Raw genomic sequence first — 26963 nt, 5'->3', positions numbered from 1 at the left:
TTCTCTTTTCTCAACTTTTCAGGGTGGTCTGTATTTCATCTCATTTGAATGTTGAATTGATTCTACTTAATTCACCTTTCTGAAATGGAAGATGGCTCACTTTCATTTCACTGAGGAACCAATTAACTCTCCCATAAATGTCTTGACTTTTTTAAATGGGAAAATCACATAGAATTTTTATTTTAGTAAGGAATAATTGTTGTCTTTAAAAACATTTAAAAAGACAGTCTGCATTAATTCTATCTTTTAGGAAACAACTATAGCAACAAAATTACATTAGACTTTCTGATTTCTCCATAGTGTCCTTAGATAAATAAACTACCCAATAGACCATGTTAAATGCCCCGAATGTTACTGGAAAGAGAATGCGGGCATATTTGTCTATTTTACTTGTGCCAGATCCAGAAGGTGGTGTAGCAGAGGGAGGGGTAGTAGCTGACAACTTCCCAGATGCCCCTATGGTATGAACTGTGGTCTTAATTCTTTCCAGTCTTGATCCAAACACATGGTGGGTAGAAGCAGATCCAACTGAAGCTTTCTGGGGCATAAACCCAGTTCTACCAGGAGTAGAAGGAGGACCAGACTGACGTGCTCTTGCAGCAGATATAGTTTCATCTGCACTTGCGCGACTGAACGGGTTGGGGCTGGAAGCTAAGTAAGACTGCGATGTTACTCCAGCAGATCCTTGACCAACCGTGGGAGATTTGCTCGAATGGTTTCCCACCTCGCTTCTCTTGCCAGCGTCAGATTCAGAGTGAACCAAGGCATTTGTTCTTTTTCTCATATTCAGATTGGCATTAGTGTTCTGAAAAGGTATATTAAAATTTTATTGGTTATGTAATTTTATGTACCCTTATACAAAATTTAAAGCGATCAAATCATTAAAATTAGTTATTTCCCTGAGATAAACCTTTCAAAATAAACTACAATTATTCAGCTTATGTAAAAGCTTAAAAAATACCCAGCTGAAAAAGAATTTGCATAGAGTTGAAACTCTAAATCAAAGATCTTATATTCCAAATATTATCCATTTTTATAAGAAATTAGAATTTAAATCTATAGAAAGCTTATAATTATAGGACTATTAACTATGATTATGCTTGGTTTTAAGAGTTCATGGCGTTAACTATAACTTCGTTCAATTTTATTGTGAACAATATTGTGTGATACTATAATATTGTGACAATACTGTTTGTATTCAATGAGTTTTATATATGTATTTGTCTAATAAATGGTAAGTATTATACCTACTCTTCTGCACAGAATAACCATCATGTGCACAGGAGTCTTAAAAAAAAACCCAAAAACCTCCAAAAGTTTCAATTTTCAAAACCCTAGAATTTATATTCATAATTTTGCACAATCATACACATTATTATAAAATTGGGAAATTCTGGTGCATTTTAGTTTTTCATCACAAAAAATGCAAAAGAAAACAGATTCTAAATAAATGTTGAAATAGACATATAACTAGCACCATCATATCTTTGCATAAATATCTGAGTTTAGACTATTTACTAATAAAAAGTGCTTAAACCAAAATGCAATTTACTCTTTTCCATCAAATTCATTTCTATGTCAAATAAAACTATATTTGAATACAGTCACATAGTAAATATTAAAAATTAATTTTCCTTATCTTTTGATAGGCAAATATACATTGTCTATGCTAATGAAGCAGTAGCTCAAATGAGCCCCCAAAATAATTTCGCATGACTTCAGAATGTATCACGATGATAGCAATAAATTTTTCCTCCTAAATTATGTTTATTCTAAGTTATGTTAATGTTAAAGTAGTTTTAATTACTTCCTATACCCTCGCCCACTACCATGTTATGGAATAAATGGGTGGATGAAGAGATAGAGAAGTAGAGGAAAGAGATGAGGAGAGTAGTTCAACAATGGAAGGAGCCAGTCTACAGGAAAATTCACAGATAATACTATATACAATTAATTTAAAGCTCACTTTTCAATGAAATTTTTACTATACAAAGTCTTTTTTTTTTCAGTGCCACACTCATTAAGAAGATTGAAAATTCTCAAAACAATATCTCATATACTTGTGAACTATGACTTCAAGGTGACTGAGAAAAAAAAGAAAAAAAGGTTCACAAAGAGCAAAACTGAAGTAGTCTGCAAGATTTAGAAAGCATTCTTCACATCTACCTGGGGAATTCATCAATGCAGGCCGCAGATCAACTCACGAGTAATTGTAAGCTAACATATGGCACCTAATTTTGGTGGAGACAATCGAAATCAAAATTGACATAAACCTAAACACTAAGGTTTAAAAGTGCTTGCTTGCTTCCATAGTCTCTCTCAAAAAAGTCCCAATACCACAAGAATAGGTCTTCTCTAGTAACCTGGAGAGATCCTTTTTAAACAGAGTCAGCCATCTCAGTGAAGCTATCCAAAATCACTTAACAGTGATCTGAACACTGGACACATGAGTTTGTCCCAACTAAGAGACAAATGAACTCAGTCAATTTCAATCAAGACCAACAGAACTTCCCAGTTGGCTCATACTTGAGAGCAAAAATAAATGTATATTTATAAACAAATGTTTATTTATAAATGTTTATTTATAAATAAATAAATGCCATTGAGGTTTTGGAGTTTTTTATCATTCAACATTATTTTGTGATATTATATACAATATGTACACCAATTAGCCAAGGGTCCTAATAGGAGGTATTGCCAAGCCTCTTCTGAGCTTTTCAGATATTATGGACAATTAAAAGGCTAGCCTGCCCAGAACTCATTGAGGACAGTTAGGAGGTACTGTTGCCTAACTCCACATACTAGATAAAGAACAAAGGTATTTTGTCCTTTCTAATCCCATTCTTAAAAAAAAAAAAAAAAAGACAACATTTTAAAACTAGGAGAGATTTTACTGATCAGCTTATTCTAGTTCCTCATTTAACAGTAAAGGAAAATAAAAGCAGAAAGGTCATGACTGGCTGGAAGGCTCTGGTGAGGTGCTGAGTCTCTGCCACGTGCCCCTCCATGCACAGTCGTGGAGAAGGGAGCCATGTACCAGTCAAACTAAACCTATCTATTTGATTCAGTCAAGTACTTCTTTTTTTTTCTTCAAGATTTATTTATTTATGCATACAAGAACTGGGGTACAAGCCAGAGGTGTGAGGGGTGAGAGGATTCACCAGAGACAGACTAGGGAGCAGAATAGGCAGATGTACTGAAATACACTGCTGAGGGGAGCAGCAGGTGAGACAGGAGAGATCTGCTGCATCCTGTGTGTAGATCCATGGCTGGGGATTGAACTCGTGTTGCAGCGGCTGCATCTTAAACACTTGAGCCACCAGGGAGGCCCCAGTCAAGTACTTCCAATAATAATGTACAGCTAAAATACATTATTCAAGGCTTAGAAGTCAGAAAATACAAACATCATAATGGAACACTCTTTAACAAGTCCACCTACGGATTAGTAAACCTCTAAGGGAATTTACTTGAGTTTGATTTTGCTATTTAACACTGGATGAAACATTGTGAAACTGCATGTTCACAGGTAGAATCTCTTACAGTAGGAATACCACCAAAGGTCACTTCGTTACCCATTAGGGTATTATTCAATTTGTATCTAACCTAACAATTTTAGTCTAGTGCCCCTTTAAAAAAAAAAAAAGGCCAGTTACTATTTAAAGTAATTTGAAGCAGTTTTACCATTTAAATAGTTCTCTCATTAATGATATGAACAAACTTTGACATATGTTCATTTCATATTTGTAAGAGTCATGTTGAGTTTAAAAACTCCATTCTCACATCTACTACTAGACATGTTATAAATAAATAGATTTGAAAAATATGACTAAAGAAAATGATGATTCTAAGTCAAAATACTAAGATCAGTCAAAAGTGATTGGAAAAAAGCAATCATCAATACAAGACTATGAAAATGAAGCGAGCAATATAAAGAGTATCACCAGGGTTACTATCTGAAAACAAAGTGAACATTTTTAGTCCCAGTTTAAAAGTATTAAGGAAATTCTAGAGCATAAAGACAATCCATATTAATCTATGTAGGATGATTTACTGTATAAATCCACACAGTTGGCAAATACTTCATGTTTAACACATGCCGCTGAAATGGTACAGTACAGATTCAAGATACTTTTTCAAACAAAAGAAATTAAAATGTCAAAAATTCTATCTGACCTTCAGATTACTATCCATGTGTGGGTAAGCTTTCTAAAATATTGTGGATAGTGCTTAAGGTGTATAAATTATCTTAACTCAGTCTCAACCCAAGAATTCCTAGGGCATATCAATACTCTGTGTATCAGAACTTACACAAAGGGAAGCAGAATTAGGCCAATTCAAGGCTTAAAACTTTACTCTCTGTCAAGCAGCCAAATGATACTCAAGTATTTTTGTACCAATGTCTCAAAGACTACTATGTAAGAAATAGTCATTTTCCATGATGACAAATTACAAAAGGACTGAAAAATCTGCTGACCTACCTGGCACAAGACTCACTAGGAATAATATTCACACACAGGCTTCAAGTTTTGGAAAAACTAGCATCAGTCAGATTGATACTATGTTTCTTGGAGTGTAGAGAGTTGAGTGGTTCCATCAGTATTCAGAAGACACACAGTGGTTACAAGCAAGAAAAGCACCTAAGCTTCATTTGAATTTTAAAAAATGATTTAGTTTGAAATCACTTTGTCATTAGTCACAATAGCCCGAAGCAAGGAAACTGGTGGGATAAAGATGCGAGGTGGCAGATTCAAACACTACCAACAAATTAAAGCAGCAACAGGCAAACAGAAGCAGATCCAAGCAATTCGTCAATCATGACTGTGATCTGACACAATTTCTAAAGAAGTATTATCAGCTGCAAAAAAAAAAAAAAATCGTCTCAACTTATTACTTTACCAGCAATGAGATAAAGTGACTTAGACGAGGTTTGCAGAATGCAAGCTATGTTCGCTCATATTGCTTGCTTGAGAAGCTAATGAAGTTTAATAAAATGTAATTTAACTCTTCTAAATTAAAAACAAACAAGGCTAATAATGAACAGGTTTATCTTCTAGAATATCAATGAGTAACATAGTAAAAAAAAAAAAAATCCAATAACGTAAAGACACTTACTCAAGCCATTCTGACAGGGCTTCAGGGATTTGCCACACATCTTATTTAATAAGGAAGTAAGCAAAGTATGGTAGAGGAGCTGAAACTAAACCCCAAGGTAATGATTCACTAAGGACTATCAATAATAGTGGTTTTAGAAAGTGCTACTGCAGAGAGATTGGAAAAAAATCACCTCCAAATAAACATGCTAAATATTTCATAAACAGATACCAGGGGATTCTGTCATACGTGGAGCAACAAAATGTAGAAATGAAAATGCTAAGTTCTCTATTTATTGGATTTCATTTCCTCCCAAGTTCGCATTTAATTCATGTTTGTATTTACATAAGCTATAGAAATATTACTTTCAATATAAAGCACTGAGATAAGATATTTATGTCTTCAATTTGGAATTACCAGGGAACAGGATCTTACAAAATTCATCTTTTTTGCCCTTACATATTTAAAATTTGAAGGTGTAAAATATTAGAATTTCCTGAAGACATGCAATATTGTGCTTTGTGTCATAATGATTCTTAGTGCTTCTTTTTATTTGCCAATGCTTTGTGTGTTTGAAGTATATGGCTCTAATGAAGACTTTGTCAGAGACTTCACTAGTCAGAACAGGTGAAGTTCTCAGCTAGGTCAAGTGAACTTGACAGAAATGCTACTTGGAACTACTCAGAAGCTGTGTTCACCAATACTGCCAACATAACCCTTGAGAGAGTTGAGGGCAAAGGTCACTCCATTTACTTTCTCCAAATGGAAACACTAAACTGGATCAATCTTCTCTCTTCCTATGATGAAAAGCAGGATTGTAGTTATTCTAAGTGTTTATAAAAATAACCTGACAGCTAGTTTATAAAAATAAGCCTTGAGTCCTATTTATCTTATTTATCAATTATGCTATTAACAGTGATAAGGGATCAGACAATGGGAAACACTGACTAAATGGTTAGGCTTATGGGCCTTCAAAACAAAACAGACCTGGAATCAAACAGTGAATTTGACATTTACTAGCTCTGAGATATTTGGCAAGTTATTTAATCTTTTGAAACTTCAAAGTCCTTACTAAAACATGAGTAATAAATATAGATTCCTAATAATGAATAAATAATAATATAATCCTCATAAACCACTTAATACAATGAAAGTATATACTAGGCATCAAATTAATATTATATAGAAATAATTCACCAGAGGGAAGATAATAAAATTCTGCCCCCCAAAACACCCAAGAAGAACAAAGCTATACCACTCAGAAATAAATAACTAAAAAAAACCCACAAAATTTTAGAAGGTATTTTCTATATATTTATAACAATATAGTTATCATTAATAATTAGAATGGCTGAGGACCATTGAAGCAAACCATAGTCTGTGGTGAAGCCAGTCACAAAAAGAATGTTACTGGCTAAAAACAGAAATAAATACAAGGAAATAGAAAATGCAGTAGCAAAGGTAAAATACATATTAGACAAAGTAAAAGCAAGAATTAACACTGAAGTAAACCCTACTAATATTTATATTATTTTACTATATTATACATTACATACATTATATTATATATCCTATTATTTATAATGTTAAATATAAAAATAATATCAAATATTGAGTATTAGATACTTATTGATACATATTAAATATTTAAAATATTAAATATTAATAAAATATTTTTAAATTAATTTTTTTAAAAAACTCCTTTAGAAAAAAATAGCAATGGCAACAATAGCAATTTTAGTGGCAACCTTTTACTTATCAGTTTTTCTGTACTTGGTGCTCAGCTCACAGGCTTTTAACTAACTACCACAACCATATTCATGCTCTAGGAGGAATAACTATACCCACAAGTATTTCAATGTCCAGAAAAGGTGTCGGTTATGTAATGAGACTGAGGCATATATTATTATATCAGATCACTGGTCTCTCTGGGACTTTTCCAACTCTCAATGAAGCCTAGAAACTGGTAATCAGAGAAGGAACAAAAACTCGTTCTTGTAATACAACCTACAAGATGATACTCACGCTTCATTATTCCCTGAAATGATATTTAGAACATTGGCTCACAATTAGAACTTTGGCAACCCATTTTTAGCTGGCCCACTTTCTAAATATAATGGAATATGAAAAAGAATTGTACCTGCAAATACATTGGTCTGACACTATAGTATCACCTTTTTAAAATATCTGTTTCAGGACTGTCTTCCACAGATAAACTGGAAGCAAGAACATGGCAATAGAGAGGACCAGAATGGGCCCAGCAGATCTCAACAAGCATCAAAGAAAGAAAATAAATGGTAACATTAAGAGGTCACAATTGTAGCAATGGCTGGAAACGTGTTCCTTTAAAGTGCATACATGGAAGTCCTAACTGTCCATGTGACTATCCTAAGAAAATAATGAGAGGCTAAATGAAGTCCTAAGGATGGAGCCCTGATCAGATAGAATTGGTTTTCTGACAAAGGAGATACACCAGAGCATTCATTCTCTGTTTTATATGAGAACACAGCAAGAAGATAACTAATAGAGAGCTTTCACCAGAAATGAGACCCTGCTGGACACTTAATCTTGGATTTTCTAGTCTCTAGAAACTATAAGAAAATAAACTTCTGTTATTTAAGACATTCAATCTTATTTTGAAGGCTGTGAAGACTAAAATAATCATTGAGCTTCAGTAAAATTAAATTCAAGCCACACAAATTCTAAGATTTTTAAATAGTGGATAATATTTTCATAGGGGAAAAATAAGCAAACCTGAACAAATGTACAATTCTCTTCAGATATTTTGTCTTTAGTCTGTTCTGGTAATCCCAGATCTTGAGAAGAGTAAAGATACAAAATACACAGATACACTGAGATGTTTTTCATAAGAACTAAGCAATGATTTCTCTGCAATATTTTTACTTGTATTGGATGAGTGAAATTCTATTTCATATCCACCAGGGGGCATTATCTACATCCTCTATCTAAACTGTACAAGTTGCCTAGATACAAGATTCCTCCAGGATACCTCTTGAGTTTCTTTCACTTTCTCCACAATCCCATCAAAGGAATTCGATTAACTGGGTTCTAGTTTGAACTTAGCTTCAGATCATTCTTTAATTACCCAATATTTTCTTCTAAGTACTTATGTTTCTGTTCAGATTATGATTCTCATGTATAATTCTGTATGTGTGTATGTGTATACATTCATTGTGGATTTCAGAGAATTTATTTGTTTAAATATTGGGAAAATATTATCAATAGCAATTTATAACTACTTTTTCATATTTTATATTAATATTTTAATACATCATTGTAGAATTAATATATATGAAGTGGAAAATGTCTGAAGCTATGTTGAGACAAAGCCTCAATATAGACTGAAAGTTCCAGGGAGTAACTGATAAACCTTCTCAAGGTCACACACCTGACTTACACCCAGATAACTGCTTAGGAATCGCTTGCTTCTGTACTCCTTGCTGGCTTCAAAATGTAAATGTACCCCTGCTGAGGCAATAAATACTCTGTTACCTAATTTCTCAGTGCTCAGACTTTGGAGAAAGATCTCTTCCCAGGCTGCCAGCATACATAAGATCTTCCCTCCTGCTCTCTGAGTGTTGCCTGGTTTCCTAACAGAATTCTGCCATAACATATGTAATCATCTGATAAAACATTATAAAAAAATCTTACTTGGTTTTATAATTCCTAATGTAGCCAACCAAATTAATTTTTTTAAGCATCCACATTATCCTATGAAAATTATTTGTTTTAGTTTCAAAATATGCAAAAAGTTACATTCAAACATTTGGACAGTGCTTTTTTAAATATAGAGTTGATATGATTTGATTGTAATGAAATTGTGTTAGGATAAAATAGCCATCGAGAAAGATTCAGATCCATGCCAACCCAATAAGAGATTGGCATGCAAGTATTCTGAGTCAAATTTGATCTGCATCAGCAAAAGCAATAGAGGCACTGTCTAAAAAGCAGTAATTCATCAAGACCAGGTCTTCAACATACTTCTGTTGGGCAGGAAATGACTGGGGTGGGAGTGGGGACTTCTTCCTAAGCCATAGCATTAGCAACCACTTCCTTTAGTAAAATCATAGCTATGCAGTGTAAGGAAGACTTTGGTGAGCCAAGAAGTTTACCTAAATCTTGCTGATAATTTTTTTGGAACATTAGACAAAGTTTGCCTACTGAATCAAGCATTTATAATAGCTTTAAGACATCTATTTCTAGAAAAAAAAAAATCACCTCTTGTTGGAAGTGAATAATGGAAGATCCACAATTAAGTGCATAAGCAATAAAGGACCTATTAAGACACTGATTCTCCCCATTTAGTCATTCATTCAATAAATATATATTGAGTGCCTAATTTTTCAAGTTATTTTACTGGGTATTGTGAAAAAATATAGTTCTTACAGTTTCTACCAATAATTATTTTTAAATTATAATAATGGATAAAATCTATAAAGAAAATTAAAAGAAATGAAGAGTTCGTAAACTAGTCTGGTTGCTGAGAAAGCATCTATGTGAAAGCGACACACAGCTGAAATATTAGGGATAAATTAGACTAAACTGACTGAAAGAGAGAGTGTGGAGTAGGGAAGGAAGTACCAGATGATAGCGGAAACAATTTTCAAAGTGGCACAGGATAAGGAAGGCCAATACATTTCCCTGTCAACTGAAATTTGAGATCCTATGAGAATGTTCTAAAGTTCTCCTATCTTCCTACTGTTAAATTCTTTTGAATTACAATCAAGGCAGCGCTTTACATTCAGAAGCTACATTAACAAAATTAATATCTGGTACAACTAGCATTTGTCAGACAGAAATCTTGAATATTTATCAATATCTCTACAATTCATTGAGCACTTACTAAGGACCATGCAGTACACTAAATGGTTTTCACAAATAACCTCACATATTTCCTCCTTCCATCCAGGAGATAATTTTATTATTCTCACTTTTTCAGTGAGGACACTGAAACCTAGAAAAGTTGGGTACTTCTCCAAAGGTCACACAGTTAAAGTGGATTAGAGTCATGATTTGAATCCCAAGACCATACTTTTAACCACGTCAAGAAGCTGCTTACAACAGCATATGCATAGGTTCATGGGATTGAAAGAAAGCAGCAAAGAGTCTGCTGGAAATATGTCCACAGAAGTCTGTGTTTCGACAGTGCTTCCTTTTCAGTATATATGAAAATTGTTCAACTGTTAGGGTTTTTGTGGATTCCATGCTTCCCAATATTTTTCCTGTATCTTTGATACTTGGTTATCATTATGTGCTTATAGATATTATTTTGCATCCCAGGTATCCGCCATAGTCTGTTCTAAATATTTATGGACAGGCCCACATTTGGATGAATTATCTATAGAAAATTTTATCTTAACAACAAATAAAATCTAGTTTACTTTTTTTTTTACCTGAAGAAACCTTCTGTTCAAGTTGTATTAAAAATAAATCTATATATTATTCAATATCTACATCGTCTATGTAACAAAAATATTTTCATGATGTTCCTCTGTGAGACAAAAGCTATGCCCAACTTTCTTCCACAAACTTTCCCTTAAGTTTTAATACAGCAATAAAAATGTTTAAAAACTTACTATTCAGTTATATGATAAAATTGAAACACTTTCCCCCCATTTCATAGGACACTGCAATTTCAACTTTAATTATAAACAGAGAAGGTATCAACATCAGCACTGATTATAGTCTCTGACTTGAGGTGATATTTCAAACACATATGATTATCTACAAATAATTAAAGTTAGTGAAGTTCAGCAATGCATTGTGCCAAATTATGTATAAAGTAAATGTGTGTATACATGTATATGTAACATCGAATGACTCATTAAGGCACCTATTGTGTATGCAATTACTTTTTGTAATTGTGTATGCCTCTTCCCTAGCCTTTGTGACTGGAAGCACAGTCAATTGGCAAAAAAAAAAAAGCAATGTTGAATTATTCTGTCATTACAAATCTATTTCATCTACAGTAAAACTGCTATTAAGTCAGCAGAACAAATTGACATTCTACCAAGACACCAGTTGGTAGCTCTTACATTGTCGAACAGACAACTTCCCAAGTAGTTGAAGTCATTTGGTTTTTCTCCAGGAAATAATTTGACTTGTCCTGAGGAGTAAGTGCCATGCTATCTGCTATCATTTCCAATGGGGCATTATCAAAACTATTCAACATTTAACAAGGCTCTCATGCTGAAACAGCTGTTCAACCAAAGTGAAAATCTTAAAAACTTTCCTTGAGCCTAGCTAATCTTACTTGAGCTAGAAAATAAGGTATTAGACTATTTTGCATGTTCTACCACTTTATGACAAGAAAGCCAATTTTGCACTTCAGTAAAGGCAGATTGCAAATTTAGCAAGAATTGAACCAGTAGCTGAGTTGCAATTTATGGCAAATGGCTCATCAGCACATTAATGTATACCATCAAGATAACCACTTCATTCAAGCAAGCCAAAAACTAGAGGACCCAAATATCTGGTTGGCAGCAAAGGAAATGTGGCCTCTATAAATATCTATAAATATCTATAAGATAAGTCTTAGATCCAAAAGCTACCAAATATATCTATCTTTAACATCATTGTTATACGGCAGAAAGTCAGAATCACAGGGTCTGAAATTAGGTGAGTTCAAGGTTTGGAATTTATTGTATTAAATCTATGACCTTGGAGAAATCATTTAACCTCTGTGTTTCAGATTCTTTCTGGGTAAAGTAAGGATAATTTTGATAACTACTTCTTAGACTTACTGATGGAATAGATTCTATAAAGTAACTAACATACCATTTGGATATAGTAAGTGATTAATACTCATTAAATATTATTATATTGTTGGCATTTTATATTCTAAGGCAGATATATAGATAATCCCTACAAGGTAAAATATTACTATATAAATCATTGCTATACTCAGATATCTATTTTTTCAGCACAACAAAATGGTAGATGAATACTATAAATATTCATCTCAGAAATGTAAGAAATATATGGGGATCTTACATTTTGGACTCTATTCAAAATTCATTTTGCTTCTTATTCTACTATAATGAACTTCATACCTTGGGCAATTCTAAGCACTAGCTAAATTCAAGTTGCTCAAACCTGCCAAATGGAGGAAATTATAATTATTGGTTCCCATTTCAAAGGTTCCTTATGGGTTGATGAATGCTTGGAGACATGAAATCAAGGATCCTGTGGATTTTGTTCTAATTAATTATATCAGTATTGTTTAAAATAGTTGCATTTTCTCAACATAGAACATAGATTTCTCTCTGATTATAAAAAAGCAAATGAAAATATCAATAACTTTGATTTCTTCTAGCTGCTACTCTGTAGCATTGCTGCTTTGGGGGACAATTGTCTATACTTACTGTTTTCACTTCTGTACCTTTCATTTTCTCAACCTTGTTTTTATTATTTCCCTTCCATTTTCCCCTTGAAACTCTCTGTGGATTATGCCAAAGCACACTTTTAAAAAATCTCTTTCTCACTTCCTATCTCTAGGATTTAGCACCATTGATCACATCTTCCTTCTTTAATTTTTTCCTATAAATTCCATAATATAATCATATTCCCCTTCCCAGTCCCAGTCTCCAATGTGAGATGCTCTCCCTCTTTCTAATCCTAAAATGTTACCTTTCTATAGGTTCAACCCTCAGCCATCTCAGATGTCTCAATCTTCTGATAAATAAGTTGATCCAATAGCTTAGATTATCATTATTATAGCAATATCAGTAGCAAATTCTCTCTAAACTCTAAATTCATATGTCCAATAGGACATCATACAGATATGCTTAAGGCATACCAAACTTGTAATTCATTCAGTCATCTAGCTACTCATTGATTCATTTGATTATTCAACAAATATTTGTTGTCTACATGACAGGTATCAGTTTGAGGTTTGATGATGCAACAAAGTGGAAGGAGAATTCAAAATTCCTATCCTATGTAACATACATTCTTGCCTTTGTCCAAAGTTTAATCTATGTACATATTTATTCATGTCCAATGATTGAAATATATTCATCCAAACAAATACATCTCCCTGGCTATATTCTAGATTTTATAGAATTTTATAGAATAGCTATAAAATATGTCACAAAATTTCTATTATTCTTGCCTCCTCCTGCCCTATTATTTTCCTTCCAATGTCCTCAATATTTTTTCCAATCTATCCGTTCATTTCCCTTGCTATTGTAAAGACATTCAACATTTCTCATTTGGCTATAGAACAGACTATAAATATTCTTAGACCTGACATCCTTATGAAACTTTCCTCTCTACTCTCCACTAAAATAATATTTATGCATTATAAACCTAATCATGTCACTTCCTTGAAATTCTGTCAGTTGAAACACTATCGTTTTAAAAACACTTAAATGGTATAACATTCTACCTGATCTGTTCCCTGTCTTCTAGGCAAATCTCATCTTCCTTTTATTCCCCAAACTTCTTTTCAACCATCCCATGCATCTAATGTAGCATATGCTATCAGTGCCTGGTTCATATTCATTTGTTTAACTCAGAACATTGAGCCAGACAAGCTGATGGTATAGCCATTTAGGGCATCCTCTGTCTACAGGTGCTTGACTGAAGTGGGGGGCAAAGTTTGACCAAAAGCACAAGAAAATTAAACCTAATCAGCAATAAGTAAGAGTTCTTTGACACCCCACAAGACAGCTCTGAGGAGTATTCCACACAGATCTGATCTTTGCACAGCGTCTACTTTGCTGAGCTCATAGTGATAAACCTGCTCATTAATCCTACTTTATTGGATTTCCCTCCTTTCCATCTCACTTGCATCACAGTGTTTCTTGGGATCACCTCAACAATAAATTGCTTGTTCAAGAATTCTTGCAACAGTGTTCTTGGGAAAACCCAATTAAAACATCTGGTTTCTAGCCATCATGTCTTCTTGCAGTTCAACAAGCTTTATTGTCTTTCATATTTTCTTCTCATTGTCTTCTTTTCTCCATCCCATTTGCTTCCCTTTTTATGCTTTTCAAGATGGTATCTTAACCATTGCTTCTTCTGAAAAATTTAACTAGACATCCCACCAGCCTCATCAGAATTCTTGACTACAGAGACTCCAATCAGACTATTATAAATCTTCATACATCTATGTTTTTTCCTAGCCTCACATTCATTATGCTTTGTGAGTGCCCTTCCCCCACTGACTAACAGAGTACTGGTCACTAAAAAAGTATTCAGTAAAAAAAAAAGAAAAAAGTCAAATGAATAAATAATACATAAATAAGCAAACTGTATTGAAATAAATCAACAACAAACTTATTCTCTCCTGTATACACCAAACAGCAAAAAAGAGCTTCACACAATGTGTCTCTTGAGATGAGTAGTTGGCAAAACCATATAGCCAAAAGCAGTGCATTTAAATCCACTGGAAAATCAGATGACAGTCATTTACTCTATCCAGATTATGCTTCCTGGGCCACTACAGTAGATAATGGACTGTTTAATGAGTCAATCCTGGAATATTAACTGATAACCAGAATTAAATGCCTTTACTCTCCCATTTTATACATATGTCTGTTTAAAAGTATGATTGAATGATTGCTACTGAGCATAAAAAAAGTGTCCTACCTTCTGGAACAACCTCTACTTTCTTGTTGCCCTCCGCTACACAGAAAAAGTATGAGGCCCATGGGCACCAACCTTCCACTCCAGAAACAAAGTTATGAGAAATGTGAGTCTCCTTCTTCAAACTGCTTGGAACACATAGCCAGTGGCTGAAATAGCTTGTTAAACAAGAACTGGATTTTTCCTCTCAATCATAGTTCTAAAGCTATCAGTTATTGAAAAGCTGATTTTCAAAGCACACACTAGAACAGTTTTTCTGTACAGCTGCAATGCTATTTTAATCTTCCATGAATATATGCACAAACCCAAGAAAATTCCAAGCTAAAATACTGCTCTTAGAGAGGACATAGTAAAATAAGACACTATGGGGGAAAATCCAGGATGTAAAATCTGTTTGCTAATTTTAATACTGAAATTATAAAATTGTGCATATGCTTCTACTCCTGCAAGCTAGAAGAACACCTGAAACTACTATTTGGAAGGTCAGCATAGAAGGTTCTTTTGTGTGACCTGTTAGTGGATTTTAGCAGTCTGCCTTGCAGTAAAGGCAATGCTTTGGAGATACTAAACAAATCAACGGGGGACGAGATCATCCTTAGAAAAAGCTGGCTCTTGAACCTAAGTTTCTGTTCCACAGTAAACCTCAAGTCCCTGTTTCCAGCATTACTGTGGAAGAATTCCCAGTAGCCCATTAGTGATCCCAGCAACACTGATGTCATGCTAACCAGCCATATTGTTATCCCATCCTGTGATCAAGTACTCCCATTGCAACTGCTTAAGCTACCTTTGTAATATTTTTTAATGTTGATACTTAATCTCATCAGAGTAGAAACTTTTAAACTTTAGCCAACAACATTACAATCTGAGTTTCCTTCACTTAAGACATTCAATTTCATCAAATCACCCACTAAATGGAATTATATGAGCATGAGTCACTATTATAAAGATTTGGGAGCCATTCAGTTGGAGGGTGTTGATGAAAACAAGCTGACTAGAGCTGAAAAAGATCTCTGAAACCCTGACCAAAGCAAAATCATGATGGGAACTGTTCAACCCCATCACCAGTGCACAGCTCTGCTCTTAGCTCCCAATGTGATAGGCTTTCCGAGCTGAGACCAAATGAATACTTGCTAAATAATTGATTCACTTCAAATAAAGAAACACACATATTCTGTGGATATGACAGGATGGGCATGAGACATACGGTAGGGGTATGCAGCCTGAATCTGTGGCACATGGCAAGCACAGATCAGACACTCAGCAAACATTTGTTGAATCAGTAGGTAACTGCATGTGCATGTACTGAGATCCTGGCGTGTTGTGAGCACTTACCAAACACTGTTGAATCGAAAGTGCCACGCAAATGTCTGTGTCATCATTTGACCACAAACCACGAATAAAAAACGCATCAGGATGAAAGAAAATTTGGCTCTAGTCCACATTCTAAAGCGTTGTGGTATTAATAAATGAAAATTTAATGCCAATCTGAGTTCTGTGGAAGCCTGCTGGTGCCTCAGTTCTAAAATACTTTCCCAGCATACTAAAATCGGAACTCTTTCTCATGTTTTTCTTTCCTTTGTTTCCATAGGAAACAGTGACTTCCAGGCATCCAAGATGACACAACATAGATTGCCAAATTGCATGCCACCCTGCAGTTGCCAAGGAGATAATATATGTCATTCCTACAAATAACATGTTGCTCATGCCTTCATTTCCTTTATCTAGCTTTTTAAGTTATTCTTCGCCTGAACTGAATTCAGATAATGTTCACTGTGAATTGATGGAAACATTCCTTTTTTAAAAATGTGTTTACCCCATTCCCCCAAGGCACTTGATCGCATCACACATGCCGTCTGTGGAAGGTCTGAGCATATTTTATGCCGATTTTGGAACCAGTGATTCAGCAGTTTTCACTGGGAAAAAAATGCATCCTGAGTGCTGTCTGCTTGCGTTCTAAGTAAAGGTCCAATTAAATCCACACCTGCCACTAACATATTCCAGTTTAAAATGGCCTACCACAGAAGCAGCTGCAGTTGAATTTACATGGGATGATGGAAAGGAAAAGAGTAAGCAAGCAGGAGAGAGGAAGGTCAAATAAAAGAAGGAAGGAGGTAAGAAGGAAGGTAGAAAGGAAAAAAGAGAGGGAGGGACATATGGACACATATTTATTGAGGATAGAGCATTTTGGATTAAGCATCTGCAAGATGAACAAGAAAAATTAGAGAAATTTAAGATCTTGAAATCATCCTTCTAGAATGAGACAGAATCAGTATTTTAACTCAAGTATGTCTGACTGTAAAGCATGTGTTTTCCAGTTATCTAGTGTTGCATAACAACCTCCACACCCCCAGAAAGGAAAAAAAAAAAAAAAAAGGCCATAGCTTTAACTAAAAGCAATCATGTTAACATTATCTGTCTTTTACGGATTTGGAGGTTGCCTGAACTCAGCTACGAAGCTCTCAGTGTATCTACGATGCTTTCTATCAGAGTGGCAGGGACTGGAGTCATCTCGAAGTCACACTGTCAGATGGAATACTCTTCTCTCCAGTTTCTTTATGTGGCCCTGGCTTCCTTACAGGGTGGTGGCTGGGTCCAAGAAAGGAGTACAAGAGGCAGCCCAAAACCATCCCACCATTTCTATCGCGAACACAAACCCACCCTGATTCAAGGATGAGGGAACATACTCTATCTCACATTCTTAGAAACATATGTGGGGTGACCAGAGGGGAAGGCACCTTAATGTAACCATCTTAAGAGACATTTTTCTATCACAACACACTTTTTTTGCAAAATCTAATAATGCATTAAACAACCTGAGATGTAGGCTTCATAGGCACTTTCTTTGGTGGAGCAACTGGAGAGGGAACAGTTAATATGCAGTCTAAAAAAAGGAATGGAGCAAATTTTAATGTCAGCTTGATGAATTGTGAAAAAAAAAAAAAACCTGAACACTGAAATTAAATCTTGGAATGAGTTTCTGATTAAATTTTTTGTTTGCTTAACAAAATTCCTTTTTATTCATGCATTGTCAACTTTCAAAGCACTCAGGTAGCATAAGAACTAACAACACTAAAACCATATTCACATATAAATTACCATGATATAATATTACTAAAACTGCTGTAACCTAATTTAGTTTTTTTGGAACCTGGATAAATGAGAGTTTCTTACATTAATTATAGGTACCTGCTATGGGGCATGTGGATATGGAAAGAACAGCCCCAGATGCATGGTTGTTACAAGGAGTAACAGTTAGAGTCTGGTCACCTTAATCTATCACCAACCAATCATGTCAGGAGGCTCTGAATAATGTCTTTATCTTCTCAATAGTCTTTAAAATTGTTCTAATAGTTAAACTAACTGGGCCTGGACCATGCACCCATCCAGTTTATCTGATAAAGCAATAAGACTTCAGTGAACATCCAATTTGCCCTTTAGCCACTAAAATAATCACAGTTGTTCATCCTTTAGAAATCTATCAAGCTGCTATCATAAATAAGGAAAGCCTCGGCAAAAATAGAATATTAATGACATGAAGAAAGAGCATCATGGAGCAAACACAATAATCAGATTGAGGAGAGCATTCGAACTGGGGAAGAACATCATTATGGTGAGCAAGTAAAAAAAAAAATCCATCTCATTGCTTGCACTGCTGAGAATGTGTGATTGTGCTCACTCTGCTGTGCTGGTAGATTGGAGTGAAATAAACACACATAATGTTCATATTTAATGTAGCTTCTTCTGAGATGAACAGTTTTGTAATGAATTAGGCTGTACAACTGTGCTAAATTAGGTCTGAGTACCATAATCCCTAACAATAGCAGTGTTCTATCCAGAATGCGACTGTCAGATTTGTACATCTCTCTTTCCAACACTAGCCTGGCATCTATTATTCAGGCCAACACCAATGATGAAACCCTAGGATATCTTGCTTCAGTGTTTAAAAAATCTTAATAATTGAAGTGCTTCTGTAACACACAAGGCAGATCCTAGCAAGTAACATGAAAGAAAGGACATTTTATTCAGCATTTTTCTTACTTTCACACTCTAATTTCACTCTATATTTCAGCTCCAAATTTTATTTTTCTACTTTCTTGTTTGTTTTTCTCTAAAATGAGGACAATTGTCTTATAACAAAATCTCTGATAGTAAAACAACAGAGTGCCTTACATTATTGAACAATTGATCTGTACATTGCACAAATATTGCAGCACAGTGAAAACTTGGGATTCCTTTTATTTGTTTGCTTCAATTGTTTGTATCTTGAAACTTAAAAACTCCATAATGTTATGATGCCTAATCCTGTGAGTTGCTAGTTGCACTTAATGGCTACAGATGACAGGATAGCAATCAGGAATTAATTATAGCCAATAATTATCTTAAATTTTCTCATGAGATTCTGACATCCCCTATTGACTGTAATTTTGACCTTTAATGTGACACTACATGCTTAGTGTAGTCATATATATCTAGGTTACAATTGGGAAATATTTAATATAAATACTTTGTAAATCTTCAATAGTAGAAGACTGTTCAATTCATTTATTTACTTTTTACTTTTTTTTAAATTGTGGTAATGTTACTTTAGATGGTAGTATCTCAGCTGTCCTTACCACAAGCACCCATAATCCATTGTGCCCCCACCAACTTTGTTCATTACATTGTTTGATCTAATTTACTGATCAAGCTGGCACACTTTTGTTGCAGAGAAAATTCAAAACTGTTTAGGCCATAAGAAAAAGAGGTATAAATCAGGCAGGCAAACAGTGGAAAAACCATAGCAGGCAAACAGTGCAAAAACCAACCTATCAACACACATTAGTAAAAAACAATTAAAATTTCCAATGAGTTAGGAGTTTGAAGATCACATAGAAAAAAGAGTTTCACTGAAAAATTGTTTTTAAATTTTTCAATATTCTATCTCAGTGATGTTTCAATACATCTGAAAAGTGCTTTTAGTAATGAATTCGATAAAATAAACGTGTCCATTGTGTGAGAGAGATTATCCATTGCAAATTGTACAAAAATCAATGATTTACAGAATTTTTAAAGGTGAATGCAATTTATAAAGGAACACTGCAGAAAAATAACTATAAGAGAAAAAAACTTATTGAAAGCTACTAAAGAAGAGATTCATTTTTTCAACTAATAAAAAAAGATTCACCATATAAAATATTCTATTTTTATGAATTGTTCCGGCATACTAATATAACACTCTGTCAGCAGATCATGTCCCCACTGACCATAATCTATTTCAGTCTCAAAATGTATTCTTTTTCTGTGGATAATAGGTAACCTCCTTGGTGCCATTTTTAGATCAGCCTATTGGCAAACATTGAGCAGAAAGCATGTTAACATTTTGCAGGATAAGCCAAGGCTTTAGCAAAGTGGGTTTCTTGCTTTGAGAAGCAGCAATAGTGCACTAGGCACAATGGAAAGACCCCGCTGAAGCTCTGCATTTGTATAAGCATCGACTTCTTCAAGTCAAAATAAAATTAACTAATAAAACAATCCTATTGAAAGCATTAAGATTCCCACAGAGGATGTGTCCTTAACAACCCAGGTACAAAGAGTACAGCTCTAAGGTTGTGACACTCTCAGTTTCAATTTAGATGTTCTCTTGAAAACAAACAAATAACTAATAAATTGAGAAATGCTAATCACTATATTCACCAAGACAATTTCTTATTAATTACCTGCTTGCTGTCAAAAACAGATAGATGATAAAGTCAAATGTAAGTAGAATCTAGGGTTCATCTTCACATCCAAAGACAATTGTTTACTTTTTTTTTTTCTAAGATTTATTTATACAAGAACCAGGGTACAGGCCAGATTCACAGGCGGGTGAGAGATTCACCGGAGACAGAGTGGGGAACAGAACAGGCAGACTGACGAAATACACTGCTGAGGGGAGCAGCGGGTGAGACAGGAGAGATCTGCCGAGCCATGGGGGACCCTTGCTGGCCGGCTGGCTGGGATCAAACCAGCGCTGCAGAGGCTGTGGATAGCTTCACAGCGTGGTGCTCAACCGCCTGCTCCACTAGGGGAGGCCCGACAATTATTTACTTTTTAAAGTCATTTTTAGTCAGTAAAAATGGGTTTTTAATGGCTCAGCCTAATAGTGCTACCATAATTTCAAGTTTTCAGGTCCAGTTACCCAGCCAGGAATTAAGCCACCCAGGATGCAGTGGCAGCACTGGGTCCCAGTCACTAGACCATCACAGGTTGCTGTCTAACCAAGCTGCAGCAGGAACTTTGCTGATTCTCAGGCAAGTAAGCAAAAAGAGGCAGATTCATGTGGAGAGGTAGATATAAGGAAAAGTTTATTAAGGAGAAAAAGAACAGAAACAAAGTAGGACTCCAAGATCTGTGGAAGAGGCCAGGGAGTGGCAAGGAAGGCCCTGTGGAGTCATGCCTCAGGGAATAGACACCTTCTTTCCCTAATTATTCTAAATCCATTAGTCTCTTAGTTGTTGGTTAGTTCTGGATGGTCTCACTCACTCTGTCTTAATGTCTCTGTGCCCAAAATTATATCTTAGAGTCCTTTTTCTTTGTTTCCTTGTCTAGAAACATCCTGTAGCGCCTAGTCCTGGGGTGTTTGATTAGTCCCCTTTGGAATTTTTTTTTTTTAATTTTTTTTTTTTTAATAGAGGCATGCTTTATTTATTTGTTTTTGCTGGTTTGTTTGTTTTGTTTATACATGCACTGGGTACAGTCAGAAGTGCGGGAGGGAGGGTGAGAGAATTCACCAGAGCCAGAGCGGGGAGCAGAGCAGGCAGAAGGACCGAAGTACACTGCTGAGGGGAGCAGCGGGCGGCAGGAGAGGTCTGCACGCCATGTGGGACCCTCCTCTGGTGGCCGGGGAGCAGCCAGGGATCGAACCGGCGCCACAGAGGCCGCGCGCAGTTTCGCAACCCAGCGCTCAACCGCTGCGCCACCGGGGAGGCCCCCCTTTGGAATTTTTTAAACTTATCTCTGGAGTCTTTCTTATTCCTCTGAGACTTTTTCCTATTTTATTCTGACCCTAGAAGCTATCTGCTTGCCCTATGACTCAATAATACTCCCTTGTCCTCTAAACAAATCAGACTCATTTCCTCATGGACAGGGTGGTCTGTGAAGGTCAAGTCCCAGTCACACTTTCCACTGCTTCACCACTCTCCACATTTTTTTTTTTTTAGTCAAGATCTGCTCTAAGAATATAACTACTATTTATATATGGTTGTTCAACTCTTGCTTACTTTTCAGGGAAACATCTTTAAAGCTTCAAAGAAGCCTTCCTTCCCCACCTTCTGATGACCTTATCTGAGCTTCTCTGTTCTAACCAGCTCTAAGAAGAGTATCCATAAGACCCTTTTTCACATCCAACCAGAGAACTTATGCTTGCTATCTTATCTATAACCTGAACAGCAGAGTAGAGCAAGGCTTTCACCTCTTTTCTAGAAGTCCATCTGTAACAGGAGGCAGAAAGAACCCAAACAACAAAACTAAGAGTCAAAGTTAGAGCCAATAAGAAGGCAGAGGTAACAGATATTTCGTATGGGAACACTGAGAAAACTAGGTGGATTAGGGTGAAGAGTTTGACAGATTTCCTTTACTTATCCCAAAGCTTTGTGTGGTCTCAAAAAGTAAAAAGAAAACAAAAAGAATATCATTCCATATAATCTGACTGAAAAGTGCTTCATAAATTGACCATAGTACATAATAGACATCTACTAAAAACATTTTTTGTATGTATTGTGGAAAAGTCATGATGTATTTTTTCTAAGTTTTTCAAGAAAAATGTGCCATGGCTTTTCTGACAACCCAAAAGCATCCTCTAATTCACTTAAGTGAATGAAATAGTACCCAAACTAATATTACTTAAATCTTCTAAATTACGTGGGACTGAGTGAAAACTTGGAAATTTAGTGATGTATGCCTAAACCCTCAAAATAACGAAGGGGAAATTGGTAGCTTAGCCAAATAAACCAGAAGCAATGAATAATCTTACTTAGTATCTTAGGAAAAGAAATTGCTGGAAAATATAGCTAACCATTGAGGAAATTTGTCTCAAGTGGCAGCATATTTTTTTTTTTAAAGATTTATTTATTTATTTATACAAGCACTGGGTACAGTCAGAAGCATGGCAGGGTGAGAGAATTCACCAGAGCCAGAGCGGGGAGCAGAGCAGGCAGAAGGACCGAAGTACACTGCTGAGGGGAGCAGCGGGCGGCAGGAGAGGTCTGCGCGCCATGTGGGACCCTCCTCTGGTGGCCGGGGAGCAGCCAGGGATGGAACCGACGCTGCAGAGGTTGCGGGCAGCTTCACAACCCATCGCTCAACCGCTGCGCCACCGGGGAGGCCCTGGCTGCATATTTTTTAAAGTTGAATTTTACTAACTTACCAACATAGATGGGAAAAAAAAAAAATCAATGAATACAAAATTGAAGTCCTATTAAAACAAACTTCCGATAATAAAATTCCATCAATAAAAATGTATGGTTACTTTACATATTTTCCCTAGCAACAAAGTCTCTATTTCAGTTGTATGAAAATTATTGGTATTTCTTGAGTACCTGTTAAGTTCTTAGCAAATCTGTGCCAGATGTGCTGGAAAAGTAATAGAGAAAATGGAGAAGGAACAAAAATTTCAGCAATATGGCAATAGTTTATAAATTATATAGCAATTCTAGAAAGATTAATTTAGTTGCTAAAATATCATAATCAAACTCAAGATATTTATAGTAGTATTTATTCATGTGCTCACTACTCTCCTTCATCTGCTGATCATCAATAAAATACACCTCATCCCCAAGTTGAGTACCTTCACTAGCCTCTCCCAAAGTTCTACATATTTCTTTACAATATCTCTTGATCCCTACAAACTATTCTCTCCTCTTGATGATTTACATCACTGTACTCTGTCACATGACATAATACAAATTCATTTAGAGCAAAAGTTATTTCTTTAACTTCTTTAAGACTTTCCACAAGCTTTTAAAACAGAATTTCTCTGCAAATGTTATGACTAGATATTATTAATCGAACATATTCATGTATAAGATAGAGTTCTCAAACTAAAATGTATTTCAGCTGTTTAAAATGTAAAAAAATTGAGGAAAACTATTAATTGGTTTGTATTTTATTGAAAAGACTATGTTAAGTAAATTGATGATTTTTAGCCTTGACAAAATCCACATGTATTTTATGAAAAATTAGAGATTTGTAAAATGTGACTAATATTCTGCAATTTTAGCTCCAGAGTAAACAGAAATACTAGCTGAGGACTAAGATTTGTTTATAAATGAGAGTTAGAATATGGCTTACCCTGTTAGCAAAAGGAACATTAAGACAAACTTCAGAAAAATGAATTTGGTGTTGGGAGCCAGTATGTGGGGGGTAGGCATAGAAGAGGCAGTGACAGTAGAAGGTTACAATTGTGGGACAGAAATCATTTGTGGTTATAAATCTGGACTTTGGAGTCAGACTACATAGATTTAAGCTTGATTTCATCACTTAAATTTCAAGCAAATCACACAGACCTCTCTGCGCTTTAGTTTCTTCACTTGTGAACAAGAATGAAGATGGGATGATGATTACATGAATTATGACATGTAAAATATTTAGAGTATGTTTAAAATATTTAAAAATATTTAGAGTATGTTTACCACTTATCACTGGTAAGTGGTAAAATCAGTACCTGTTGCCGTTCCTATTGCTGTTGGAACAGTAGAGATGACTGCTGGATAGGTAAGCATAAAATAAACTGAATATTTCATTTAACTGGACTTGATGAACCCTAAAAGAGAAGTCCCCCCTCTAATCCATTCTTACTATAGTAAGCTCATGTTAAAAAATATAAATGAAGTTGGCATTAGAAATAGAGTGGATAAGTATATAGTAACAGATTTTAAAATTCAAAGGGAACTTGGATATAATCTTGCCCAACCTTATTATCTCATAAATTAAAAACATACAAACCCAAATACTGTGTTTGTGATCAAAGCTAAATGGAAGAACTGAGAGTAGCATCAAAATGCCTTCACGCTTGCCAGTTTTCTCCAGGTGGAAGAAAGCACTATGCATCTGACAATATCCAACACATTCAACAAGACTCTGCTTCCTCAGCCATAAAATTATCCTCACAACGACAAAGTAAGTCATTTCAGGTCTTATTGTGGATTAGAGATAATCCATGTAAAGCAACTAACACAATATATAGCACCTAATGGATAATAAAGTGCCATGATGATAAAAAAACAATGGCAACATGGTATATACTATCAATATATACATTATACTATATATTACATCAACAGACTTCACAAGTTCTTCATTTGCCAGGTAAAAATAAATGAAAAAATCTACTATGAGATTATATCTATAACACACACACACACTCTCTCTCTCTCTCTCTCTCTCTCTCTCTCTCTCTCTCTCTCTCTCTCTCTCTCCACTATTTACCAGATGCCTGACTCTTCCTTTAAACACTAGCTAATATATCTAGCCTCCCTAACACAGCATTAAAATTTTAGCATTTGTCCTTTTAGAGGAGGAAATAGCCTAAATTTTCAATTATCTTGTTAATGTTGGTTTTTCTATTCTATGTCATGTTATTACTAATAATTACAAAAAAACCCCACAATATTGTCTTAATAAGCTACTAAAATTGATTGTTTCTCTTTCCTTTGTCATTTGAATGATCTCCCTTAACTTAATGTCACTTTTGGCATCTCAGTCTCAATTTAACTCTTTCTGTTCTAATTTGTCATTAGCCTTTCTTGCTCTCCTTCACAGCATTTGCTCATTAACACTAATTTATTTGAAATTAACTTTTGATTGTCTATTTCTCTACTGCTTTCAAATTTATAAAGGGAATGAATACAGTATTCCCATTATAATGATGCTTAATAGGCATTCTCTGACTATATCCATACATATAATAAGTTCCCAATATATGATTGGAGGGATAGATTGGTATTACTTCTGCATGCTTGAATTATTTTAAAACCAAGACTCAGGCCATACTATATATACTAAATAAAAACATTCATAAGGTTAATAGGCTGTCTCTCTTGCTAAACTAGTTTATGTCTTTGGTGAACCTTCAGTGTCTTGCATGGTGACTGGTATGGAGAAGTTGCTTGGTAAACACTTTTAAACAACTAGCTGAGATTTGCTCTGATGTCTTAGCAACATGGCAATTTCTCATGAATCAGCACAATACATACAACAAAATTAACACATTTAAAAAAATGCCTGAAAATGAAACATAATTCTGATCTTCTCAATGCTGAAATAACACAGCTTAATAATTGTGCAATTAAACAATTACTCACTGCATTACTAACTACTGAACTTCTGTAACAAAAAAGGTATGGGTTTGGGGAGGCACAATTTATATAAGATTCTAAAGAATGTTATTAAACTCTGTCACAAACACATCTAAATGTCAAGTGAACTGACAGTGCAATTTCAAGTCCTTTTTCAAACGTCCACGGAAAAAGACTTTAAGAAATGAAAGAAGTAAAGAAAAATGGAAAAATAAGTTTTCTGCATGTTAGTTTAAACTAGTTAAAGAACAGTATTTCAAAGAGGAGTTTTGAGAATGACTGAAATGGAACTCTGAAGCTGGCCTAGTTTGCATGCCCTGTGGGAATGGAATGAAGCATGTATGTCACCAGTCTCTGGGAAATCATGTACTGTACATGGATGTCACTCTGATTCCCTGAACCTGTGTAAGTAATATGGACTGCAATGACCAAAAGACAACAAACTGTGTTTTTCTCATAATGCATTGCCACACATGTAAATTTACTGAGACTTTTTGTTTTGCTTTTTTTTTTGTTTTCAAAGTCTCCTCTTCAGTTCTCTTCAGTTCTCTGCTGCTGCCCACCCCCACCTATGTCTAATGACTGACAGTGTGTCTCAGAATGCTAAGAATGAGTATGTGCCAGTCTAGATGCTCACCGTGACCTAGCTCTGGTTCACATCTTAACATCTTCCTGGTATTCGCATTTATTTCCAGAAAAAAAGAATTCCACATAAAAGATGAATGTTTTTGGACATTGGTGATAAATATAGTGATTGTTAGAGGCAACAATTTTCCTGTTGTCTAAATCTGACAGTCAACTCATTATATCCACTAGTAAGCAATCATAACTGTTATTAAACACTGTGCTTAATATATGAGAAATACATGTGCTTATATATGGGAAAAACAGAATGAAGATATAACCCATTTTATTAAAGATATGACCATCAAGTAGGTAAATATGAAC

General features: G+C 35.0%; 1 protein-coding gene across 3 annotated transcripts in view; it reads right to left on the bottom strand.

Annotated features, from left to right (window-relative positions):
• Positions 1-271: 271 nt before the first annotated feature.
• The window catches only part of GABRA4 (gamma-aminobutyric acid type A receptor subunit alpha4), a gene marked incomplete at both ends in the record, with an annotated part of 64944 nt that continues 38252 nt past the window's right edge, over positions 272-26963 (bottom strand). For all 3 annotated transcript variants that reach the window (XM_084233190.1, XM_084233192.1, XM_084233191.1), the window contains one exon: positions 272-805. In XM_084233190.1, coding sequence (XP_084089316.1) covers positions 272-805 — 534 coding nt within the window. The remainder of the gene's footprint in view (positions 806-26963) is intronic.

Source organism: Talpa europaea, assembly GCF_964194135.1.
Source record: "Talpa europaea genome assembly, chromosome: 5".
NCBI lineage: Eukaryota > Metazoa > Chordata > Mammalia > Eulipotyphla > Talpidae > Talpa > Talpa europaea.
The sequence above is the reverse complement of the archived record's forward strand: the minus strand, read 5'-3'. Positions and strand labels throughout refer to the sequence as shown.